Source organism: Chiloscyllium plagiosum, unplaced genomic scaffold, assembly GCF_037043375.1.
Source record: "Chiloscyllium plagiosum isolate Xiang-an unplaced genomic scaffold, Cpla_swu_hap1 HiC_scaffold_22, whole genome shotgun sequence".
NCBI lineage: Eukaryota > Metazoa > Chordata > Chondrichthyes > Orectolobiformes > Hemiscylliidae > Chiloscyllium > Chiloscyllium plagiosum.
The window spans coordinates 73,779,113-73,806,878 of NW_028270160.1; the positions used below are offsets into that span (position 1 = coordinate 73,779,113).

Below are 27,766 nucleotides of genomic sequence, written 5' to 3' on the forward strand. Positions count from 1 at the left end.
TGTACCACACTCTTTGGCTGCTCAGAGTCATAGAGATGTACAACATGGAAACAGACCCTTTGGTCCAACTCATCTATGCCAACCAGATATCCTAACCTAATCTAGTCCCACTTGCCAGCACCTTGGTCCATATCCCTCTGAACCCTTCTTAGTCATGTACCCATTCCAGATGCATTTTAAATGCTGTAGTTGTACCAGACTCCACCACTTCCTCTGGTAGCTCATTCCATACAAGCACCACCCTCTGTGTGAAAACGCTGCCCCTTAGGTCCTTTTTTTTATCTTTCCCCTCTCACCTAAACCTATGCCCTCTAATTCCAGACTCCCCCACCCCAGGGAAAATACTTTGTCGATTGATCCCATCCATGCCCCTTCATGATTTTATAAACTTCTATAAGATCACCCCTCAGCCTCCGACACTCCAGTGAAAACAGCTCCAGCCTGTTCAGCCTCTCCCTATAGCTCAAATCCTCCAACCCTGGCAACATTTCTGCAATTCATTTCTGAAATGTTTCAAGTTTCACAAATCCTTCCTACAGGAGGGAGACCAGAATTACACACAATATTCCAAAAGTGGCCTAACCAATGTCCTGTACAGCTTCAACTCATTGTTCCTTTTGACAATGTTCTATGCCCACTCACAGACATCCTTGACCCTGGAACAAGGGAGGCCATGCATCATCCTGGTCCTTTTTGCAGCCACAGAAATGCCTATGGAGACCGCTATTAGTACTGGTTTTCTGCACTTTGATCCTGCCTGTTGAACAACAGTGCCAGCTGTGGTAGCACTGTTCTGGCAGCTACTGTTGTTATCCCCTGATCGAGCCCTACCCACCACTCCACTCCTCTCCTCTCAAAATCCAAAACGGTATACTTGTTGGAGATGGTTTATCCAGTCTCCAACTGCCTGTCCCTTCCAGCTACCTGCCTGAACCTTGGTAGTGTCCACGACTCTAAAACTCCTGCCTATGGCGCTTTCCACCCACTTTCCTGAATGCCCCAAAGTGTGTCCCCACTCTGACCCATGTAATCTGACAGAAGCTACAATTGGACAGTTCCCACAGGTTTGGTTGGCATGACTGTTCGAACTGTCTCTTATTTCCCACATTCGATATGATAAGCAAACTACCCAGTGTACTGCCATTTTAATCTTCTCACAACTACTTCATTGAAAATTAATGTCTACTAAAATTAACTTACAGCAAACTAGATGGCCCTAGAGTTAGAATCTCATTAAAGAACATTAAATATTCAATTAATTCTAGAAATAGCAGTCTAGATCCCACTCTAAATCCCAGGACTGTACTGCTCGCCCACCAGCCTGACTCCCATTGCCCTTAAACCTGATGGGGAGGGAAAGGTGAATGGAGGTTTCAGGTAAGAACAGAGTGAGTCATCTGACCGTTACTGACCAATCAGCAGGCCTTCTGTCCAAAACGTTACTCTGGCATTGTGACGTCACTCCCCTCCAGGTCTGGCCCCGGAAGCTCCTTCCGCTGCCTCAGCCCCTCAAGGTGTGTCCTCAAACCCGAGCCCGCTCCTTCGGGATTGATGTGGACGCTCCCACTGAGTGAGACCGTTTCATGCCGGGTCACAGGAAGCCTTGACTGTGCTGGGTGTTGGTAGTGTCAGTTAAATATTAATCTGCTCAACCTGTCACTGAGAGAGGTGTGAATAAGGGGATAAATCAGAATCATCTTCTTCTGTGCTGTCGATCTCTACGGCAATCATATAACCAGAAGGTAACACACTGAGATCTTAATCAAGGTGCGGGAACAAATGACTGCAGATGCTGGAATCGGAACTGAAAACAACAAATGCTGGAGATCACAGCGGGTCAGATAGCATTCACAGAGGGAGAACAAGCTAACGTTCCGAGTCTAGATGACTCTTCATCTTAATCAATACAGTTAAATATTTTTAGTGTCATTGCATTTTGATATCAACACGATCATTTTGCTGTTATTAGAATGTAGTTTGCTTACATTTGTTGAATAGCAGCAGCAACAAAATTCCGCCAGCATTTTGATCAGTCTAACAACGGTACATATTCTTTTGTTTAGCTTGTGAACAAATGCAAAATTATGACGGACGGAGTAAATGTGGGACAAATACAATGTACTTCAATGAAAGGAAGAAATGGAAAAGGTAAAGTTCAAAGATCAGCTGTGTTACTGGCAATATTCCCTGATGAGTATCAGACACTCCAGGATAGAATGTTACAATTTCAGGAAAGGCTGAGAAGTAACTGTGGCTATCAGAATGGTAAACAGCATGGCAGGCATCTCAGGAGACTGGATAGCCTGAGCACAACTTGCAGATGAATGGTATTTCGTGCTTGGCCACTGGGCAGACCACCTATGAACAAAAACAGTTGTTTTATCCCCTCATACATGATCTGTGGCAGCAGGAGAGATCATCTGGGCTCACAATCCTGCTAAATGGAAACACAAAATTCAGTTTACTGAACCAGCTCATAACATCAATTGGATGGTCAGGCTGGTTGTAAACAGGTCTTGGCAGTGTGGCTGTGGAGGGAGGTAACTATCTGTCCTTCTGTGGTTCCATTCAAGCCCAGGTGTCCTTGGGGATGGGGCGCAGAATGTCCATCTCAATGCCTTTAGAGGGATGGAACACCACAGAGGCATACAGTGCTTTATTTCCCGTCCAACTCCATTTCAATTTTATCCCTTCCCTCTCTTCCCACCACGTCCCCTGCCATGTTTATATTTGGTATTGCATTGCCCAAAAAAGGCTGCGCTTGTAAATCATCAATTGGATACACATGAGTTTTTACTGGTGGTGGCTGCTCGTTATACAAAAAAAAACAACAAAAGAAGTTGCAGTGGGAAAGAACTCATTTTTATGTGATAACACTTTTGGGTAGAAACATATACTAATAAAACACAGCAATGAAGGGCTCCTATGGTGCAGGGTTAGAATTCTTAAGTGTGTTCAAGTTCAGCCTGCTACCCTAAATGTGTAATATCTATGGGCAGAGTGATTAGAAATAACTAATGAGAACTGAAACAATTTAGGTTTTTGACTCTGTCATGTAGGAGGAGAAAGAGACCATTAATCCTTGTGAAATTGCTACACAGAGACAGGAAGAGTCTGCGAGTAAAATCGCACAATTATTTATTACAAATTAATATTTTGTATCAATGGTTGAAAGTATAAGATTTTCGGTGTGATATTTCTTTAACTTTTTACATTCAATTTTTTAATTGCATGTTTTGTTCACTTTCTTCGGACAGACGATGATGGAAAAGGAATTAGTCAATTGCTGAATAGTTACAGCGACAGGGAGTTCAACCTGATTACCCGATTCTACTATGAGAGTTTGGAGGATGCAATATTAGACTTGGTGGAGAGCATTGCCCTGACATTAACAGCAACTGGTTCATTGAGCAATGGAAATTACGCTGTAAGTTATATGATAGAATTTTTCGATTATTCTATTATTAATCAGTAAAATGATTGAAGTGGGCATGTAATTGAAGGAACCTTTGGAAATTTAAGGAAAAGTAACAAGGTTGTGCATCTCATTAATGATATGAAAAACAATAAAAGTAAGGGTCAGGGGTACAAAAATAAAAATGCACCAGAAAATAGAAAATACTGAAACAATATTTTTTTCAAAGAAAAAACAATAATGAAAAGTTGTTTACTTGAAGGACCGATAACGAACTGAGAGCAAAATAGAAATTAGTGAGGTGGGACCCCATGGCTTAGTGGTTAGTGGATGAACTCATGTGATGATGAAAACCACATATCAGAGAATATCAGGATACCCCAGATCAGTTTTAGCGAGCTGGAAGAAATGCCATGATGAATATTTCACTGGGAAGAATAGCTTGTGTGTGCTCTGCAAGCAACAAGATCCTAGCAGAGAGCACAAATAAAAATACCATGGTGGGGAGGGATTGGTGTCAGCAGTTTTAAGGGAGACGCTGGAATACCCAGTGAGTTCCAAATCAATTATGATGGAATTCTTCAGTTTATGTTGTATGCAGCTTTTGGTTTAAGCCCTAACACTATGGTCATTGTGTCATTCAGAACTGAAAGAGCTAAGTTTGGCTCGACCTAGAAATAAGTGAAACATTGTCACGGGATGGCACGATGGTTCAGTGGTTAGCATTGCTGCCTCACAGCACCAAGATCCCAGGTTCGATTCCAGCCTCCGGCAACTGTCTGTGTGGAGTTTGCACATTTCTCCCCGTGTCTGCGTTGGTTTCCTCCGGGTGCTCCGGTTTCCTCCCACAGTCCAAAGATGTGCAGGTCAGGTGAGTTGGCCATGTTAAATTGCCCATAGGTTAGGTGCGTTAGTCAGAGGGACATGGGTCTGGGTAGGTTACTCTTCGAAGGGCCTGTTTCCACACTGTAGGGAATCTAAAAAAAATAAGAAATATGTTGTCAAGTTTTAAACAGGTCACCTTATGAAGTTCAAGTTCAAGTACCAGTAAGGTGCCACTCATGTCACTGAGGCAGGTAATGTTGAGGGACTCTTGAAGAAGTGTCCTGTCCAGATCATTGAAAGTGAGGAATTACAACCCCTTGTGAAGTTTTCTTCACTTGGTAGTGTTCCATGTTATTCATGTTCGGTGAGTTTAGCTGAGAAATCTCTGGACACTGTTCTAATTACTTTTGCTAATCAATATGCTCCGTAGTGTGCTCTATCAAAGTCTGTTCCCATATTTGCCTCTTGTTAATTCTGGATGTTGAATATAAACGGTGCATACATTTTGGCCCACTATCATAAATATAATTAAGTAAAATCTGTTGCTGTTTGTTGCTGGAGAATTATTCAGCTTTTTTCACTGACTAAGTTCCTTGAACTCACTGTGTCTACTTTTTAGGTGAAATAATTGGTCTCTAGTCAAATCATAATGTAGATTTTCCACGTGCTCATGTGTCACATTGTAAAAAGTACAAAACAAACTGGTAAATGTGACTTGAAATTAACACGCAGAGTTCATTCAAAATGATTTCTTACAACTACAAAATATTTTTAAACAAAACAAAAACAAGTTACATGTAATGAATACAGTTTTGCCATAGTGAATATGCCTGTCACCAAGAATTGAAAATTTATCAATTCATATTAAAGGGAAGAGCCTTTCATGCTGGGGCAGATGACATACATTTATAAAAGTATATCATGCCAGCTATTCCACAGTAAAAAAAAACCTTCGGGAAAATGTTTACAAATTAAGACCAGAGCTGTGAGGGAAACATTTCATGATTCCAAAAACAAATTATTCCTTGGTGGAAGAAAGGCTTCCTGAGAAACATGAACCATCAAGCTAAGTCAGATAATGATTATGACATCGAAGTGAAATATAATAACATGCAAATTTATCATTTCATTAAGTTTCCTCCCCAGTGGCTCGGTGAGTATTTGCATTGTTGAAACTTTATTGCTGGAACAGCACAGCAGGTCAGGCAGCATCCAGGGAACAGGAGATTCGACGTTTCGGGCACAGGCCCTTCTTCAGGAATGAGCAGAGAGTGTTCAGCAGGAGAAGATAAAAGGTAGGGAGGAGGGACTTGGAGGAGGGGAGTTGGAAATGTGATAGGTGGAAAGAGGTCAAGGTGAGGGTGATAGGTCGGAGTAGGATGGAGGCGGAGAGGTCAAGAAGAAGACTGCAGGTCAGGAAGGCGGTGCCGGGCTGGAGGGATCCGGCTGAGACAAGGTGGGGGGAGGGGGGATGAAGAAACTGGTGAAGTCCAAGTTCATCCCCTGCGGTTGGAGGGTTCCCAGTCGGAAGATAAGACGCTCCTCCTCCGACCGTCGGGTTGTTGTGGTTTGGCGGTGGATGAGTCCAATGACCTGCATATCCTCGGTGGAGTGGGAGGGGGAGTTGAAATGCTGTGCCACAGGTTGGTTGGGTTGGTTCGTCCGGGTGGCCCAGAGGTGCTCTCTGAATCGCTCCGCAAGTAGGCGGCCTGTCTCCCCAATATAGAGGAGGCCACACCGGCTGCAGCGGATGCAGTAGATGATGTGGGTGGAGGTGCAGGTGAATCTGTGGCGGATATGGAAGTTTCCCTTGGGGCCTTGGAGAGAAGTGAGGGGGGAGGTGGGGGCGCAAGTGTTGCACCTCCTGCGGTTGCAAGGGAAGGTGCCGGGAGTGGTGGTTGGGTCGGTGGGGGGTGTGGATCTGACAAGGGAGTCACGGAGGGAGTGGTCTCTACGGAAAGCTGATAGGGGAGGGGAGGGAAATATATCCTTGGTGCTGGGGTCTGTTTGGAGGTGGCGGAAGTGACGGCGGATGATGCGCTGTACATGGAGATTGGTGGGGTGGTAGGTGAGGACCAGTGGGGTTCTGTCCTGGTGGCGGTTGGAGGGGCGGGGCTCAAGGGCGGAGGAGCGGGAAGTGGAGGAGATGCGGTGGAGGGCACCGTCGACCACGTCGGGGGGGAAATTGCGGTCCTTGAAGAAGGAGGCCATCTGTGTTGTACGTATTTTGAACTGGTCCTCCTGGGAGCAGATGCGGCGGAGACGAAGGAATTGGGAGAATGGGATGGTGTTTTTACAGGGGGCAGGATGGGAGGAGGTGTAGTCCAGGTAGCTGTGGGAGTCGGTTGGTTTGTAGCCGACTCCCACAGCCATCTACTACAAACCAACCGACTCCCACAACATCTACTACAAACCAACCGACTCCCACAGCCATCTACTACAAACCAACCGACTCCCACAGCCATCTACTACAAACCAACCGACTCCCACAGCCATCTACTACAAACCAACCGACTCCCACAGCCATCTACTAGAAACCAACCGACTCCCACAGCCATCTACTACAAACCAACCGACTCCCACAGCCATCTACTACAAACCAACCGACTCCCACAGCTACCTGGACTACACCTCCTCCCATCCTGCCCCCTGTAAAAACGCCATCCCATTCTCCCAATTCCTTCGTCTCCGCCGCATCTGCTCCCAGGAGGACCAGTTCAAAATACGTACAACACAGATGGCCTCCTTCTTCAAGGACCGCAATTTCCCCCCCGACGTGGTCGACGGTGCCCTCCACCGCATCTCCTCCACTTCCCGCTCCTCCGCCCTTGAGCCCCGCCCCTCCAACCGCCACCAGGACAGAAACCCACTGGTCCTCACTTACCACCCCACCAATCTCCATGTACAGCGCATCATCCGCCGTCACTTCCGCCACCTCCAAACAGACCCCAGCACCAAGGATATATTTCCCTCCCCTCCCCTATCAGCTTTCCGTAGAGACCACTCCCTCCGCGACTCCCTTGTCAGATCCACACCCCCCACCGACCCAACCACCACTCCCGGCACCTTCCCTTGCAACCGCAGGAGGTGCAACACTTGCGCCCACACCTCCCCCCTCACTTCTCTCCAAGGCCCCAAGGGAAACTTCCATATCCGCCACAGATTCACCTGCACCTCCACCCACATCATCTACTGCATCCGCTGCAGCCGGTGTGGCCTCCTCTATATTGGGGAGACAGGCCGCCTACTTGCGGAGCGATTCAGAGAGCACCTCTGGGCCACCCGGACGAACCAACCCAACCAACCTGTGGCACAGCATTTCAACTCCCCCTCCCACTCCACCGAGGATATGCAGGTCATTGGACTCATCCACCGCCAAACCACAACAACCCGACGGTCGGAGGAGGAGCGTCTTATCTTCCGACTGGGAACCCTCCAACCGCAGGGGATGAACTTGGACTTCACCAGTTTCTTCATCCCCCCTCCCCCCACCTTGTCTCAGCCGGATCCCTCCAGCCCGGCACCGCCTTCCTGACCTGCAGTCTTCTTCTTGACCTCTCCGCCGCCATCCTACTCCGACCTATCACCCTCACCTTGACCTCTTTCCACCTATCACATTTCCAACTCCCCTCCTCCAAGTCCCTCCTCCCTACCTTTTATCTTCTCCTGCTGAACACTCTCTGCTCATTCCTGAAGAAGGGCCTGTGCCCGAAACGTCGAATCTCCTGTTCCCTGGATGCTGCCTGACCTGCTGTGCTGTTCCAGCAATAAAGTTTCAACTTTGATCTCCAGCATCTGCAGACCTCACTTTCTCCTTGAGTATTTGCATTGCGTCATTAATTGTTCTTGCCAAGTTGGGAATGACATGCTTTCATGAAGCATTGCACTCGATTTGATGTAATCTAGCTGAATTCTCGATAGGATTGGGATCCAGGATTATTCAACAGCTGCAGTGAATGAAAGGTAGAATATTTCCAAGTCCAGATTGTTTGTAGATTGAATATCAGGGTTGTGGGTTTGGTACGATAGGAATATAAAGATACAGAATAAAGCAATTCAGTGCAGCATGTCTGCACTAACCAGAAAGAAATTGAAAAAGAAAAATCGCCCAATTTAATTTTAAGGATGAGAAAGTGAGACTGCAGATGCTGGAGATCAGAATCTCTGGTGCTGGAAAAGCACAGCAGGTCAGGTAGCATCCGAGGAGCAGGAGAGTCGACGTTTCGGGCACAAGCTCTTCATCAGGAATGGGGGGTGGTGGCCCAAGGGGACTGAGAGATAGGGTTGGGCTGGCGGGGGGGGGGGGGGGTGAAGGTAGCTGGGAATGCAATACGTAGATAAAGGTGAAGGTAATAGGTTGGAGAGGAGGGTGGAGCAGATTGGTAGGAGGTAAATGGACAGGTAGGACAGTTCAAGAGGGCAGTGCTGAGTTGGAAGGTTGGATCTAGGAGAAGGTGGGGGAGGGGGAAATGAGGAAAATGGTGAAACCCATATTGATTCTGGGTGGTTGGGGGGTCCCAAGGCAGAAGATGAGACATTCTTCCTCCAGATATCAGGTGGTTCGGATTTGGTGGTGGAGGAGGCCCAGGACTTGCATATCCTTGGTGGAGTGGATCACTCTGACACAAGTAGGGAGGATGTGTTGGGCAGGCTAGAGGTTATTAAGGTGGACAAATCCCCAGGACCAGATGGGATCTATCCCAGGTTGCTGAGGGAGGCGAGAGAGGAAATAGCTGGGGCCTGACAGATATCTTTGTAGCATCCTTAAATACAGGTGAGGTGCCGGAGGACTGGAAGGTTGCTCATGTTGTCCCCCTTTACAAGAAGGGTAGTAGGAATATTGTGGGTAACTACAGACCAGTGAGCCTGGCGTCGGTGGTGGGAAAGTTGCTGGAGAAGGTACTGAGGGATAGGATCTATTTATATTTGGAAAATAATGGGCTTATCAGTGTTAGACAACATGGTTTTGTGCGGAGGAGATCGTGCCTTACCAACTTATTAGAGTTCTTTGAGGAAGTGACCAAGTTGATAGATGAAGGAAGGGCTGTTGATGTCGTATGCATGGACTTTAGTAAGGCAGTTGATAAGGTTCCCCATTGTAGACTTATGGAGAAAGTGAAGTCACATGGTGTGCAGGGTGTTCTAGCTAGGTGGATAAAGAACTGGTTGAGCAACAGGAGACAGACAGTAGTAGTTGAAGGGAGTTTCTCGAAATGGAGAAAGGTGACCAGTGGTGGTCCACAGGGGTCAGTGTTGGGGCCACTGTTGTTTGAGATATACATAAATGATCTGGAAGAGGGCACTGTTGGTATGATCAGTAAGTTTGCAGATGACATGAAGATTGGTGGAGTAGCAGAAAGCATAAGGGACTGTCAGAGAATACAGGAGGGTATAGATAGACTGCAGAGTTGGGCGGAAAAGTGGCAGATGGTTTTCAATCCAGTCAAATGTGAGATGATGCATTTAGGCGAGACTAATTCAAGAGTGAATTATACAATGAATGGAAGAGCCTTGGGAAAAGTTGATGAGCAGAGAGATCTGGGAGTGCAGGTCCTTTGTATCCTGAAGGTTTCTGCACAGGTGGATAGACTGGTCAAGAAGACATACAGTATGCTTGCCTTCATTGGACGGGGTATTGAATATAAGAGCTGGCAAGTCACGTTAAAATTGTACAAGACATTGGTTCGGCCACATTTAGAATACTGTGTACAGTTCTGGGCGCCACATTACCAAAAGGATGTGGACACTTTGGAGAGGTTGCAGAGAAGGTTTACGAGGGTGTTGTCTGGTCTGAAAGGTGCTAGCTATGAAGGGAGGTTGAGTAGGTTAGGTTTATTTTCATTAGAAAAAAAGGAGATTGAGGGGGGGGCCTGATTGAGGTTTACAAAATCATAAAGGATATAGACAGGGTGGATAGAGATAAGCTTTTAACCAGGGTGAAGGATTCAATAACAAGAGGTCACGCTTTCAAGGTGAGAGATGGAAGGGTTAAGGGGGATTCACGCGGCAAGTACTTCACACAGAGGGTGGTGGGTGTCTGGAGCGCGTTGCCAGCAGAGGTGGTAGAGGCAGGCACAGTAGATTTATTTAAGATGCATCTGGACAGATGCATGAGTAGGTGGGGAGCAGAGGGATACAGGTGCTTAGGAATTGGGCGACAGGTTTAGACAGTACATTTGGATCGGCTTAGGCTTGGAGGGCCAAAGGGCCTATTCCTGGACTGTAAATTCTCTTTGTTCTTTGTAAGCACACATGTTGGAAAAGGCAACACTTCATGCAGTTGTAGTGATGTTAATATTGTGTCTGTTGGTGAGCTGAAGGATATTTATGACTTCAATTATTGGAGTTTCATGATGTTATCAGAACTAGTTACCCAAATTGCCCCAAATACCATAATGACCGTTGATATCTTTTCAATTCTTACTGCAATAAAATCCTGGCAATTACAAACTTTTCAATGTTTCCTACAAAATTTCTAATCTATTGAATTGGATTTCCTTTTTGTTTCTTTGGATATAGCAGTGAAACTAGTCCACTTTTAATGTAGGAATTCATTGAAGGTGTTGTGGTTCTAGCATCAAAGGCAATGCACAACAAGCTATTAAAGTGACAACATGGATCTCATGTTCGCATCATAGTTCAAGTGTTATGGATTCAAACCCAAACCCCAAAACTTCCACTTTCAATATTGTAGAATCCAGTTTTGTTTATCACATGACTTGTTAACTGCAAGTTTCATGTCATATCCAATAGATTCCTCTATTCCTGATGAAGGGCTTTTGCCCAAAACATCGATTATCCTGCTTCTCGGATGCTGCCTGAACTGCTGTGCTTTTCCAGCACCACTGTAATCTAGAATCTGGTTTCCAGCATCTGCAACCCTTGTTTTTTCCTACAACTAATGTCTCCCTCATAGTTCTTCTTCACAAGTGGAGGCAAGGTCTCATCAGTGTGCTGAGATGAATATTCTTCACCAATCGAACATCCTTAATGTAACAGCTTTTCATAATTACGACACTGCTGTTTATCATTTTCTCTCTTTCATTGTTTTCCTTTCTATTTCTTCTTTTTCTTGTTTCTTTCTGGTTTATTCCATTGTTCTTCCTTTGTTTCTTTCTTTCCCATCTTTCTTTTTCCCTCATTTCCATCTTCAATTCATTCTTCCATTCCGTTCCTTCATCTATTGTTTCCCTTTTCCTGTTTCCCTTTCTATTTTACCTGTTCTTCTCTTTTATTCCAGTATATCTGTAATCTGTCAGAGCATCAACAGAGAAAGGAAGCAACAAAACATCTTCTGAACAAAGTGACCAAAACCAATGGCTGCAGAGAACGAATATTTTGGGAAACATTGGTGAAAATGCAAGAATCAAAGCCAAAACTGAAACTCATTCTGAAAGAAATTCAGAGCAGAGGTATTGTACAGTCCAAGTATTTCTAGCAATCAAACATGGTTGCCTCTTTAATGGGTGAGGCTGCCACACACTACTAATGAAATGAAACATCTTTCCCAGGTTTTGACTTGCTTTATAATGCACGCATCGGAGAGATGGAAGGAGAGCTATCAGATCACCTCAAAGGTAAGTCAAAATAAAAGTAATCGTTAATCATAAAAACGTACCGCATTAATTAAGTTCTAACATTTTATTTGTGTCTCACATTTCATCACTGAAAGGAAACAAACCCTCCAAATTATTACCATGAACTGTTTCTATAAAATGCAATCCAAGTTACAACACGAAGCAAATGAACTGGAACTTGGGCATGGACAGTGTTCCAACTGCCACAGATTATATGCCACATGTGTGATATTGAGCTTTGTTGGAAATTGCTGAATGCTCATTTTGATTTTCCCAGCTGCTCTGGAGCAGACTGAGCCCAACCTTCCAGTTTTAGATGCTGAACCACAAAGTCACATTCAGTTTTGCAAGTCAGTTGGTTTCAAGATCTTCCCTGGTACTTTGTCAGGCCATTATTTCTTTTCCCTTCAGTCACATCAGGGTCTGAAAAGAAGTCTTGCTTTTACTGTCAATACAAGGCCGTCGGGTGCCTTTATGCAAATGTAAACCTCAATATCGCCAGAGTCTCGGAGTCTACAAAGTCTGTATTGGGCTGGAGTCACATAAAGCTCCAGACCCAGTTAAAGCTTAAATCATATACATTACAGACTGAGTAAAGATGATGTCATTTATAGGATCACAATTGGTTCCAGACTAGTTACTGATGAAGTCAGATCTGATGAATACAGAAGTTAGAGTGTGGTCCCATAGTGTGGACAGACTGAACTGATATGTATGTACTGGTTGAAGAAGGTCTTGATTCATATGTCGGCTCCACCCTGGGCAATGACTTGAAACGCACAGTGACCTAAAGAAAGTGTGGATATGGGTCACGTATAGAAACAGAATCTTTAAACATCCAAGTGTCATATTTCTACCAACTGCATATGTACTAGAGTTCAACATGTATCAGATTGCACACATGTTGTTTGGGCATTGAATGAAGGCACAAATAGGGCTATAATGATATTAGCTTGACCTAATTGATCAACCAGGACTAGATAAGGAATTGTTTTTCAATAAGTCACATATCCCAGAAACACATTTCTACACACAGTGCTGAAACATTGGATTTGTGAAGAGCCCATATTTGCTGAAATCTTACTGACATAGAGTAGCTGTGTCAAATACTGTACTCAATTGTCTGGCCAGGCAATTAGTTGGCTTGGAAACATATTTAGGCTCATATCGAGGTAAGATTTGCTTCGTCTATGTCGCGGACTTGTTAAAACATGAAATCAAATATGGGGTCAAGCTGGGTATAGGTAGATTAACATGAAGATTCAGAATAGAAAGGGAGTCCATTCACATACAATCTTAGACTGTCCAATGAGAGGCTTCAGCTTTCGCACTGAAATGGACAATGAGTTGATAAAATTGGTGGAAGATCCCAATGTTATCCTTATACATCGACAGTGTTATTTTATAATTATGGTTCACATAGCACATTTAATTGTATCACTGGTTTGTCATCCTGTTCCCAACATTAAGCATTGAAAAAGTGAGTATTATGCACAGTCCCTATTCAGCCAGTGGGCCATATGTTTACATTAGGTATAAATTGTCTGAGATTGAAGCAGACATCAATCTTATAAACACTCTGATACTATCTCCACTGGGGACAACAGACAAAACAAAAATGAATACAGTAAATAATAATAAGTGAACAATGTGATAATATTTGGCTTCTCACGTGTTCCAATGGTAAATTCTCCTCAAATGGAGATGACGATAGAGTGGAGGGGCTTGTCTGTTATAATGTAAAGTCTACTATAATCCATCTGATTCTCCCTGATTTATATTTAATTTAATTCAATATTTATTCGATAAGATTAATTTCTAGCACAGCGTAGTAAAATTTGGATTCGACTCACATATTTTGTATTGCTACCCAACTCAAACTCCTCCTTGCTTCTCGTTAATTGTTTTAATGTAGTTAATTAACAAATAAGAACAATGCCAACATAATTGTGATCATTGTCATGAAAGGTATACAAGATCAACACAAGCAACACCTCCTCCACCAAACCGAGCATGTGGTCAAACACACCATCAAAGGAGACAGCAAAATAATGACCATTTCCCTCACTGATCGATATACAGAGCTTATCATTATTTCCACTCTGCGTGAACGGAGACTAGTGGAACATGAGCTCCTTTCCAGAGGCAGGGAACATGAAGAATGGCAGCGGAAGTACCTCACCAGCGAACTTGAAAAAATCCGGATTGATCAATTATTCAGGAGCAGTTTTGGCCACTCCAGCCTGTCTGGCACCACGGTGGTTAGCGGAGTGGCTGGCATTGGTAAGACAACAATGGTGCAGAGGATGGTCCATGAATGGGCAGCAGGAAACATCTATCCTCAGTTCCAATTTGTTCTACATTTCACATTTCGAAATCTTAATGCCATCAACAGAGCCGTTTCTCTGACTGAAATCGTATTGGATCAGTACCCTTATTTAGAAAAGATAATTGAAGATATCTGGATGAAACCTGAATATCTTCTCTTGGTTTTTGATGGATTAGATGAGTACAAATACCAGATTGATTTCACTGGCCGCGTGGCTGGTGATGTCTCTGCGAATCACTGTGTTGCGCCTGACTGCAGATGTGAAGTTTTTGAAATGGTGTACTCCCTGGTACAGCAACAGCTGCTCAGAGGTTGTTCTGTGCTGGTTACCAGCCGGCCGACTGCCCTTGACTCATTGGAAAAGGCCAATGTCAACCTTTGGGCTGAGATCCTGGGCTTTCTTGCTGATGAAAGAAAAGAATTTTTCAGAAAGTTTTTTGGCAGTGAGCAACTCGCTACCAATGTCTTCAAATACATCGAGGAGAATGAGATCCTGTACACCATGTGCTACGACCCTTCATATTGCTGGATCATTTGCTCAACCTTAGGCCCACTCTTTACACAGATGAAGTGCAAGCAACCTCTTCCCAAAACTATCACTCAACTTTTCTCCATCTACCTTTCCAATCTCTTGGACAACCACAAGCGAGATGTTGAGGACCAGCGGATGGTTTTACAGCGACTCGGGGAGTTGGCTTACCAGGGAGTTTCGAAAAGGAGAATTGTTTTTAATGAGAATCACTTCATTCAGCATCAGCTGGAGTCCAGCAAATTCATTTCAGGATTCATGATGGAGATCTTGGAAAGGGATGACACAGCTAAAAACATTGTGTACACATTTCTCCACCTTACCATCCAGGAATTCTTGGCCGCCCTGGCTCAGTATTTGAGTCCAAAGCATCAGAACATGGTGGAAATGCTTCACTGTGCTTTTAAGAAGGATGATGGTCGGTTTGAGATTTTTATTCGATTTTTAGTTGGTCTTTCAACACCCACTTCATCCCGAAATCTGGAACCATTCCTGGGTCCGCTGTCTCATCACACGACCAGTCAGGTGATAGACTGGCTGCAGGCCAATGTTCAGGCAGAAATCAAAAACATGGACAGAGTCACTGGAAAGAGGAAACTGCTGAACATATTCCATTATTTGTCGGAGTCTCAGAATAGAGCTTTAGTTCAGAAGACCATTGGATCTGTGGAGCGTTTGAACTTTGGGGACTCCAATCCAAAAAATGCACTGAGATTAAACCCAATGGACTGTTTTGTAATGTCTCATGTTGTACAACTTTGTGAGTCAGTGATGGAGTTGAATTTGGAGAAATGTTATATTCAGGAGGAGGGGATCAAACGATTGGCCCCTGCAATCCACAAGTGCAAAGTTCTAAGGTATGTATTGATCCGGGTGAAATTAGATAACATGTCAGCAATGACCCACTGATTTTCTCTTATAAATTCCACCTGATATGAATTTCATAGGAACTTAGAATCTCTACAGAGCAGAAAACGGTCATTTGGACCATCTAGTCTGCAACAACCCTCTGAAGTGCATCCCATCCAGACCCCTCCCCTATCCCTGCATTTCCCAAGGGACATGAAAGGCTACAGAAAAGATTTAGAAGGATGAAGCCAGGATTGGAGCGTTTGACCTATAGGGAGAGGCTGAATGGACTGGGACTGTTTTCCCTGGAGCATTGAAGGCTGAGGATGACCTTATATATCGAGTTTATAAAGTCATGAGGAACATGTTTAGGGTAAATAGGCAAGGTCTTTTCCTTGGGATCTGGGAGTGAGAGGGGAAAGATTTAAAAGGTACTTAAGGGGCAACTTCTTCACACAAAGGATGTGTGGGTATGGAATGAGCTGCCAGAGGAAGTGGTAGAGGCTGGTGCAATTACAACATTTAAAAGGCATCTGGAGGGTTTATGAATAGGAATCATTTAGAGGGATATGGGCCAAATGCTGGCAAATGTGATTAGATTAATTAAGGATATCTGGTCGGCATGGACGAGTTGGACCAAAGAGTCTGTTTCCTTGTTGAACATCTCTATGACTCTATAACCCATCTGGTCTGCACATCCCTGGAAACTATGGGCAATTTAGCATGATCAGTCCATCTAACCTGCACATAGTTGACTGTGGGAGGAAATCGGAGTACCCAGAGGCAACCCCCGCAGACACTGGGCGAATGTGCAAACTCCACACAGACAGTCACCCAGGGGTGGAATCAAACCCAGATCCCTGGTGCTGTGAGGAAACAATGCTAACTGTTGAGCCACTTGTCACTATAGTCGCTGAATCACAATTACTATTCGTTTTTTTTCTGAGAGTCAAGGAGTTTTCCATGCTTTTTATTTATTTTTAACGCTACTACCGCATTGACCTTGATACTGAGTGCTCTAACTATAACAAAAAAAAAGCACCAGGCGAACTTGGTTGGTCTTACACTGTGAGACATTCAAAGCCACAAGGAGTCTGGCAGAGTCTTTAACTAGTGCTATGACAAGGAAACAAAGAACCGAGCCAAATCATCGTACCTCTGTGTTCACAACAGAGTAAAATTAAAACCTTCAAAGATTTTAACCTCAGCAATTCCTAACCAGACTTTATAACCAATCGCAGACTCTGTTGATAATGAAACCTAGACGGTAGGTTAATAACTGAAACAACAAAAAAAAAAGCAATTTATTACCAATATAGGAACTTTAGCACAGCAAACTTAAACAACAAAGTTTGAAACCAATAACCTTGTTTTCAGGGCAATTCACACAAAAGACAGACAGACAGACAAGTAAACACAGTGAAGGGATAATTAAAATAAAGTAACAAAACTGGCCAGATTAAGTGGTTTTCATATCTTACTCTCAATGTATATTTAATGGTTTCTTTGTTAATTTTCTGAAGATATCGATCTGTGCCACCTTTGAATTCACTCTGACAACTGAAATTCTGAAATAAAGTGGAAGGTTAGGCAGGGAGCATTTAAATCTTCATGCTGTAACGTCAATAGCGAAGTTCATTCTCTCAAAAGCACAGTTCCAAAAACCAACTTAAACTGTGATCTATGCCTATGTTTGACCATCTCGTTCTCTCCCAAAAACAAATGGAAATTGCTGTTCTGAGGAAAGCTCATTGGACCGAAATATATCTATCCACAGATGCTGCCAGACCTGCTGCGCTTTTCCCTCAATTTTTGTTTTTGTTTCTTATGTCCAGTATCCACAGTTCTTTTGATTTTATGTTCTATCCCAGGCTTGTACACAACAATTCCCAGGTACTGGCCTGATCAATTCCCAAACATTTCTTATCTAGTTCAATGTGCTGCTCTCCCACTGTGCTGAAACATCTACAGGATCCTATTGATCAAGAGCTAACCTGCCATTAACTGTGAGGCCCCACCTCGTGAACAAACAGCAGCTTGTTTGTTTGTTTTGTTGAAACACAAGTTGCTGTTCACAATCCAAAGATCATTTCCAGCTCATTGCAGTTCACAGCTACAAATCAAAATCGATAAAATAATAAATTAAACGAAAAGTTGGCGAAGGTTTGAACACTAATCCTAAGAGGCCCTCAATTAAATGAACAGACCTGGTGTGTGACTGAACACAGTTCACTGACAGAGAATAGCAATGGAGATCAGGTGGCAAATCAAACTGTTGAACCCAACCTCTGTCACCAATTGTGTGCTATTGCAGAGATGAATATCATCCTTTGTAGTTTACTTTTACAAACCAAAGCTAATCTGATATTGTATTTGACCCAACCATTCACTAGATAAATAGTAAGTGAATGCTGTACCTAGTTCAATGCAGAATACGTTGCTAACACAGCAAGGCTGCCATTCATGTATCTGAAACTGTTACGGGTGAGGGTCAGGGTGGGTTTGAAATAGAGGTTCAACAGTCTGTGATTTACAGGAGGCATGATCTGCCCTTTGTGGTAGCACAAAATTCACCATTCACCTCAGCAGCAGGGAGATTGGGCAGCTCATCACCACATATTTTACCTGACTGTTGGGATGAACTATTATCCATTCTGCTTGGAACTGAAAACATGGCATGTGATTGTTAAATGCATCAGAGAAGCAGGAATTTATTGATTGATTGATGTCTATAAGTCTTTTTCTTTGTTGTGTTATCCAAGCAGGGCAATAATGCCTCACAATTAACCATTACTTTTACTCTTTGCTGGATTACATATGGATGAGTTCAATGGGATATAATTGCACAAATGTTTAAAAAAAAATGGATATAAGACAATCAATTTTCTGTCTTGCGTTCAACTTGTCATAGAGTCAAATAACATGGAAACAGACCCTTTGGTCCAACCAGTCCATGCTGAACGTAATCCCAACTAAACTAGTCCCACCTGCCTGCTCCAGGCCCATATCCCTCCGAACCTTTCCTTCTCATGTATTTATCGAAATATCTTTTACAGTCATAGAGATGTACAGCATGGAAACAAACCCTTCACTCCAACCTGTCCACGCCGACCAGATATCCCAACCCAACCTAGTCCCACCTGCCAGCACCTAGCTCATATCCCTCCAAACCCTTCCTATTCATATACCCATCCAAATGCCTCTTAAATGTTGCAATTGTACCAGCCTCCACCACATCCTCTGGCAGCTCATTCCATACACATACCACCCTCTGTGTGAAAAGGTTGCTCCTTAGGTCTCTTTTATATCTTTCCCCTCTCACCCTAAACCTATGCCCTCTAGTTCTGGACTTCCCGACCCCAGGGAAAAGACTTTGTCTATTTAGCCTATCCATGCCCCTCATAATTTTGTAAACCTCTATAAGGTCACCCCACAGCCTCCGATGCTCCAGGGAAAACAGCCCCAGCCTGTTCAGCCTTTCCCTATAGCTCAAATCCTCCAGCCCTGGCAACATCTTTGTAAATCTTTTCTGAACCCTTTCAAGTTTCACAACATCTTTCCAATAGGATGGAGACAAGAATTGCATGCAATATTCCAACAGTGGCCTAACCAATGTCTGGTACAGCCGCAACATGACCTCCCAACTCCTGTACTCAATACTCTGACCAATAAAGGAAAGCATACCAAACGCCTTCTTCACTATCCTATCTACCTGCGACTCCACTTTCAAGAAGCTATGAACCTGCACTCCAAGGTCTCTTTGTTCAGCAACATTCCCTAGGACCTTACCATTAAGTATATAAGTCCTGCTAAGATTTGCTTTCCCAAAATGCAGCAAATCGCATTTATCTGAATTAAACTCCATCTGCCACTAATTGCACCCATATCCACCACTTCCTCAGGAACTACCCTCTGAGTTTAAAACAATTTCTTCTTGTGACTTTTTTAACTCTGTCTCCTCTCACCTTAAAAATGTGCCCCTAGTCTTGAAATCCTCCATCCTCGGGAAAAGACACCTACCATTAAGCCTTTTTATGCCGCTGATGATTTTATAACCCTCTGAGGTCACCTCTCAACCTCTTATGCTCCAGTGGAAAAAAATCCCAGTCTATCCAGCCTCTCCTTATAACTCAAACCTTCCATATCAAAGCTTCCTGGTAAACCTTTTCTGAACCTTCTCCACCTTAACAATATTCTTCTTTTACCTCAGTGATTATAACTGGACACAGTATTCCAGAAGAGGCCTCACCAAAGCAAACTTCAAAGAATTATGTACCTGAATCCTTAGCTCCCTCTGTTGTACAACACTGCCCAAAGCCCTCCCATTAACTGATTAACCTCTCCCCAAGTTTGTTGTATCAAAATGCATTTATCTAGATTGAACTCCATCTGCCATTTCTCAACCCATTGACCCATTTTGTCAAAATCCCTTAGAAAATCCTCTTCTTTACTATGCCACCAATTTTGATATCATTTGCAAACTTACTAACCATGCCTTCATCCAAATCGTTTCTATAAGTGACAAACAAAAGACAAGCCAGAACCGATCCCCATGGAACATTGGTGGTGACAGGCCTCCAAGTGTGAAAAACAACCCTCCTCTTTGTCTCCTGCTGTTAAGCCAATTGGCAAGCTCTCCCTGAATCCCATGTGTCCAGTTTTGGGTTAAAATATATATTCTATTTCCAGGTCATAAAATGGGTAATACATAATAAGGCCATCTGGCCAATTATGTCTGCACTGGCTCCTTAAATGGCCTACACACTTCATCCTATTCCCCTCCTCTTCCCTCAAAGCTATCACATGTTTTCTCTTCAGGTATATATCAAATTCCTCTTTTCAGAGTTGTACTGTCAATAGCCTTTCAGTCAGTGAACGAGTAACAGCAATTTACTGAGTAAAATATATGATAAGAACTGTACACCTCTCATTTTTCATCATTCAAGCAATTAATCTACTGTTTGAAATATGTGTTCACTGGTCACCAACTAATTCAGTGAGAATAGTTATGCAAGATTTCAATCTGTTTTCTAATACTGCACAACACTGTTCTATCTACCCATGCCTCAGTGTGTCAATGAGAAACAATTGAATGGAGTTTCTGTAAGGTGAAGTTTATGTTATGTTAATCGGAGAGATTTCCCATTCCTTGATTGTTTTTTTTTCTTGGCTGTTAGGCTGAATGACAATAACATTGGAGATACAGGAGTCAACATTTTGTCTGCATCATTGGCGTATTCGGAATGCAAAACAAAGCGATTGGAGTAGGTAATCTTCCCAACATTAACCCCAAATTTTATGTGCAATGATTTGTGGCAAGTCGGGAATTTGCTGTATCTTTGGCATGACCACTGTTGAATATATAGGGGAAGGTGAGGACTGCAGATGCTGGAGATTAGAGTCAAGAATGTGGTGCTGGAAAAGTACAGCCAGTCAGGCAGCATCCGAAGAGCAGGAGAAGCGATGCTTTGAACATAAACCCTTCATTAGGACTCCTGATGAAGGGTTTATGTTCGAAATGTCAATTTTCCTGCTCCTCGGATGCTGCCTGACCGGCTATGCTTTGCCAGCACCACATTCTTCGATCTTGCTAGACTGCATCTGGAGTATTCGGTTCTGTTCTGCACAATAAGTATATATTAGACTGCAATCAAATTTCAACAGGAAGATATTAGATTACTTACAGTGTGGAAACAGGCCCTTCGGCCCAGCAAGTCCACACCGACCCGCCGAAGCGTAACCCACACAGACCCATTCTCTTACATTTTCCCCTTCACCTAACACTACGGGCAATTTAGCATGGCCAATTCACCTAACCTGCACATTTTTTGGATTGTGGGAGGAAACCGGAGCACCCGGAGGAAACCCACGCAGACACGGGGAGAATGTGCAAACTCCACACAGAGAGTCGCCTGAGGCGGGAATTGAACCCGGGTCTCTGGCGCTGTGAAGCAGCAGTGCTAACCACTGTGCTACCGTGCCGCCCACATTAGGGAGAAATTGAATCAGAATCTTTTTGTGGAAATTATGGTCACATGGTAACCAATGGAGATGTTTAAAATGCTGAATGATGGGACAGGATCGTTAGCTAAAAGATCAAGGAAAGAGCATTATTTTAAAGTTACAGTTAAGCCATTCATTCAGGAGCCAGTTCAAACCACACTTCTTCCAACTAGAGAAGCACAATTTTCAGATTCTCAACAAAAAGTGTTGTTAAGATTCAGAGACAAAAGTAAAAAAGTTAAGTTAATTTTTTTGTTCAATTAATACAATTTGGCCTAAGCTGATGTGTTTACATCCCACGTTGTTACAATGCTTGAGGAGAGATGCAGGGCATCGGAGAAAGGAAGAAATGACTCATGAAAAGGATTTCATGGATCCTGAACATAAGGTCTGAAGATAGATTGAAAACATTGGATCCGTCTCCATTAAGGAAAGGAAGCTGTGATGTAATTTGAATGAAGTATTAAAAATGATAATGACAGTGGAAAGAGTCGGTAACAATAAACTGTTCACTGCCATGAAATGATCAAGTATATCAGCACAAAAATTCAAGAAATTGCCAAAAGAAGCAAGAACAATGTGAGATAATCTTTTCTGCACAGTGACTGGTTAAGGTTGGAATGTTGTGCCTGACTGACATCATGGCAGAGGCCGGTTCAACTGAAGTGTTCAAAAAGGAATTAAACTTTGGTCTGGAAAGGCCCAGTGCACAGGGATACGGGATACAGAGTGGCAGGAAGTGAATTGCTCATTCGGAGCCTCGAATCACCTCCTCCTGCACTGTACCCTGTTTGATTCTGTGAGGCTGTAGGAACGCATATTCTTTTCAAAATTAAGAGTAAGGTCTTTCAATTAAGGAATAATAGTGTTAAAGACTAAAAGCATTAAAGTTAATTGATTATTAGTTCGTCATTACTGAGTCAAATAAAATGAAAAGGAGGCTGATGATTCAAAAGCTTTCTCACTTTGTTATGCTGATCCAATTATTGCTCTTCCTTCTCAGTGGAATTTCTTTTATCTTTTCGAGCTGTATTGAAAACTGATTTGTAATTATCAATCTTTAGTTTGCAGGATAACAATCTGACATTTGCTTGCATTGAAGACCTGAGGATGGCATTTAGTCAGAGCGAATCATTGTCAATGCTATACCTGGATGGAAATAAATTCACAGATGATTGCATTCCGAAAATGAGAAACTTCATCATCAACTGCAAGAATTTGGAGCTGATTCAGTGAGTGCATATGTTAAAACATTAAACATTTCCATTGTATTGTAAACAATAATTTCCTTAAGTCATGTCCACAGCAAGTTCTTCAGGGGTGCTTAACATATTAATTCACCGGAACATAGAAAATCAGAACAGCAGCAGGCCATTCAGCCCATAGACCCTGATCTATCGTTTTATATATATATATATGCCATGGATGATTATCCAACTTTGAACCCTGTTCCTGTTTTCTCCCTGATATCCTTGACCCCTTTAACCCTTAAGAACTTTATCTGCCTGGCGTTATAGAGATGTTCAGCACAGAAACAGGTTATTTTGTCTAACTGTCCATGCTGAACAGATACCCCAAATTAATCTAGTTCAGATGGAGTTTAATTTAGATAAATGTGAGGTGCTACATTTTGGAAAAGCAAATCAGGGCATGACTTATACACTTAATGGGAAGGTCCTGGGGACTGTGCTGAACAAAGAGACCTTGAAGTGCAGGTTCATAGTTCCTTGCAAGTGGAGTCATAGGTAGATAGGATAGTGAAGAAGGCATTTGGTATGCTTTCCTTTATTGGTCAGAGGACTGAGTCTAGGAGTTGGGAGGTCATGTTGAAGCTGTACATGACATTGGTTAGGTCACTTTTGGAATATTCTGTGCAATTCTGGTCTCTCTCCTAGAGGAAGGATGTTGTGAAACTTGGAAGGGTTCAGAAAAGATTTACAAAGTTATTGTCAGTGTTGGAGGCTTTGAGCTGTACAGAGAGGCTGAATAAACTCTGTTTTCTCTGGAGCGTCGGAGGTTGAGGGGTGACCTTATAAAGGTTTATAAAATAATGAGTCCCATGGTTAGGGTAAATAGACAAGGTCTTTCTCTGGGATGGGGGAGTCCAGAACTAGAGGGCATAGGTTTAGGGTGAGAGGGGAAACATTGAAAAGGGACCTAAGGGGCAACCTCTTCATGCAGAGGGTGGTGCGTGTATGGAATGAGCTGCCAGAGAAATGGTGGAGGCTGGTACAATTATGATGTTTAAAAGGCATCTGTGTGGGCACAAGAATAGGAAGGAAATGGGACAAGCGCTGGCAAATGGAACTAGATTAGGTTAGGATGTGGAGCTGCCAGTGTTGGACTGGGGTATACAGAGTTAAAAATCACTCAACACTACGTTGTAGTCCAACAGGTTTAATTGGGAGCACTAGTTTTCGGAGCACTGTTCCGGACAACCACCTGATGTAGGAGCAGTGCTCCGAAAGCTAGTGCTTCCAATTAAACCTGTTGGACTATAACCTGGTGTTGAATGATTTTTGGATTAGGTTCGGATATCTGGTCAGCATGGACGAGTTGGACCGAAGGATCTGTTTCTGTGCTGTACATGTCTCTGACTTGTTATGGACCAGGCCAGACCCCCTCAAAACATTTCAAGAAAGTAGCCCAGACCCTGACATTGCTCGTTGTTTTAAGAAGGTGTAAAGTGGATATTCCAGGAGAGGTGCCATTGGTCAAATCACTTCGTTTTAAACAAAACCAAATTTATTTACAAGATTAGTCAATGAAATAGAAGCAAAAGAGAACCGAATACAGAGTTAGATTAGATTACAGATTAGATTACAGTGTGGAAACAGGCCCTTCGGCCCAACAAGTCCACACCAACCCGCCGAAGCACAACCCACCCATACCCCTACATTTACCCCTTACCTAATACTACGGGCAATTTAGCATGGCCAATTCACCTGACCTGCACGTCTTTTGGATTGTGGGAGGAAGCCGGAGCGCCCGGAGGAAACCCATGCAGACAAGGGGAGAATGTGCAAACTCCACACAGTCAGTCGCCTGAGGCCGGAATTGAACCCGGGTCTCAGGCGCTGTGAGGCAGCAGTGCTAACCACTGTGCCACCGTGCTGCCCACTAAATAACCTCACCTATCCAAAAACCAAACAGACTTTACCTGTTCCCTATACTTGCAACAAGCCCCATAAACACCTCGTGGCGCAAAAGGTAGCATCAAACACAGGGCCTTACAGGAGAGAGATGTCAGACAGAGAGGATCAGCACGAACCTGCTTCTTGGATCAGCAGCCTCAAAACACTACCTGCCTGCTTTCAGTGAATAGCCAGACGTCCAAAAACCAAATCAAACCAGAGAAAAGCTGAGCTGGCGGAAGTGACCATTCCCCTTTCATTGCACAAATTCTTTTAAAAATAAAACCTTGTTAAAGGAGCAGCATCATCACAGACTCTATTTGACAACATTTGGCCCTAATCCCCCTCAACTCTTCACATTCATAAACCCATCCAGATGCCTTTTATATGCTGTAATTGTACCAGCCTCCACCACTTCCTCTGGCAGCTCACTCCAATCTCATACCATCCCTCTGTGTGAAAAAGTTGCCCCTTAGAACCCTTTTAAATCTTGCCCCCTCAACTTAACCCTCTGCCCCCTAGTTTTGGTATCCACTAACCCTGGGGAAAACATCTTGTCTATTTGCCCTACCCATGCCCCTCATTGTTTTATAAACCTCAATAAGGTCACCCCTCAGCCTCCCACGCTTCAAGGGTAACAGCCCCAGCCTATTCAGCCTCTCCCTCTAGATCAAACCCTCCAACCCCAGCAACATCCTTGTAAATCCTTTCTGAACCATTTCAACTTTCACAACATCATTCCTATAGCAAGAAGCCCAGAACTGCATGCAGCATTTCAAAAGTGGCCAAAGCAATGGCCTGCACAGCCACAACATGACATACTAAAGCAAAGAAATACAGATAGTAGAAACCCGAAACAAAAGCCAAAATTGCTGAAGAAACTCAACAAGCCTGACAGCATCTGTGGAGAGAAAGTAAAGTTAATGTTTCGAGTCCAGTGATCCTTCTTCACAGCTGACTCCGTTTTTCTCTCTCTGTAAACTTGCTGAGTTTCACCAGAAATTTCTGTTCTTTTTGAGAACAATATTTAACTTTTTCTTTCCAACCATTCAGTGTTTTAGCCAACAAACACTCTCTCTGACAGGGAATTTCACAGACTCACCTCAACCTGAGTGAAGAAATTTATCCTCAGCTCAGCTCGAAATAGCCTACCCCAGATCCTGAGACATTGACCCTTGGTTCTGGACCTTGGGAACATCCTTCCTGTGTTTACCCTGACCTTTCCTGTTAGAATTTTGTAGGTTTCTAAAAGGTGCCCCATATTATTCTAACCTACAGTGAAAATAGTCCTAACTGATCCAGTCTCTCTTCATTCATCAGTCCTGCTATCCCACGAGTCAGTCTGGAAAACCTTTGTCGTATTCCTTCTATGCATGAATGTTCTTCCTTAGATAAGGGACAAAAACTATACACATGACTTCAGGTGTGGTCTCACCAAGGCACTGCATGTAGGCAACTAGACAGCCCTGCTCCTGTCGTTGAATCCTCTTCTCTCTTTTTTTTTCTCTTTTTCTGTCTCTCTGTCTGTCTGTCTCTCTCTCTCTCGAACCCAGACTCTCTTTGCCTCAGCATGCTATTCTCTAAGGGGTTGTAGGGGGGAGAGAGACTGTCACACATCTTCTTCTGGAATTTGTCTTTGCAAAGGAAGTCTGGAGAAAGATGCAGTGGCCTTTGTCAAGGTTCATCCTGAGCAGCTCCATGACGCAAGACTCTGTGCTCTACAGTCTGTTCCCTGGGACGCACAACGAGACAAACATCAACTGCTCCTGGAGGACCGTCACCTTGCTGAAAGACACTCTTTGCTCTGCCTTAAAGTTGTTGATTGTTAGTTCCCATCTGAATCACACACACTGCTGTTCACCCTCCCTTTCCAGGAGTTAATCCAGCTGTTCTTTGACACTGAATACTCAGCAATCTCCTTCCCTGTTCTAGTGATTCAACTTCCAGAATTTTCCTCAGTCACTTCTCACTACCACCCTCTGGTGGATGCTCTTTCTCCTGCTGAGTCCCATGGCCTCCACGATTCCCATCTCATTAAGTTGAAACAAGTTGTTATCTCTTATTGGTTCCCTTTACGCGAGTTTCAGGTCTAGTCTGGTTGACAATGTCCTCACGAATTAACGAATTTGGTCCCTTGTGTTGCTACTGAGAATCTGATGCTCCCCAGTCGGAATCTATTCTCCGTCCTTGCCATTTGAAGCACTTCTTTGAGATGGTGTTCAAAGTGCAATCAACATTTCAGTGTGAAGTGATGTAAAATCAGCAAAATAAAAATCCTTGCCCATATCTGTCTTGATACCAGTCATTAGGAAGGAGTCATTACCGTGTTAATTACGTGTGTTGTAAGCTTCAGTGCCAAAGTTGAAACCAGATATCCATCCCATTTTCATTTCATATTCATATCTGAAACATACATCTTTAACCACACATTGTATATCAGTCAGAACGATTTAATGTCTTCTGAAAATACCTCTGGGCCAGACCAGGTAAGATTCCCAGATTCCCTTTGGTGATGGACATGAGTGAAGCAGATATGTATTTACAGCAATCACTGATTCGGTTCTATGAAAATGGTGACTATGAAACTAACTTTCAATTCCGGATGGTTTAATTATTTGAGATAAAATTCAGCCAGGTGCTGGCATTTGTACTCTAGGTCACTGCATTACAAGTCCAATGCGATTTCCCCCTCCAACTACATCCTCAATTTACATCATTCCCCAAATATCAACACCTTAGTTTCTTACAGCACTGTCTGTGTGTGCAGCAGCTCATTAGATTCTCTTTCCCCCACCACTTACACCCATTTGTTACTGTGTAGCTGCTCACAGTTTGATTTCAAAATGTGTGTTTCAATTGGAAAATTATGAATGATTCTGTCATTTTAACTTTATTAATTGGTTGGTTATTAATCATTAATTTCTTTCTTAGATTATGGAGGAATCAGTTCAGTTCAGATGGAAAGAAGCAGCTCCGATCACTGAGAGAATGCAGGGCTGGTGTCCGAGTATTTGTGTGATCAAAGGATCAAGAAATTGCCAACTATTTGGACTTGATATTACTGAGAGGTGTAAATCTCTCACCTCCATCAAGTGAAACACATGA

The 27,766-nt window shown here is 43.3% G+C and overlaps 1 protein-coding gene across 1 annotated transcript; it reads left to right on the plus strand.

Annotated features, from left to right (window-relative positions):
• Positions 1-3,214: 3,214 nt before the first annotated feature.
• On the plus strand, positions 3,215-27,766 carry LOC148146047 (NACHT, LRR and PYD domains-containing protein 3-like; the record flags this gene model as incomplete). The annotated part of the gene is made up of 7 exons (XM_087999168.1): positions 3,215-3,427; positions 11,481-11,652; positions 11,752-11,817; positions 13,786-15,532; positions 20,702-20,788; positions 22,592-22,759; positions 27,593-27,766. Coding segments are annotated over 7 exons (2,541 nt in total), but the record flags the coding sequence as incomplete, so codon positions are not given.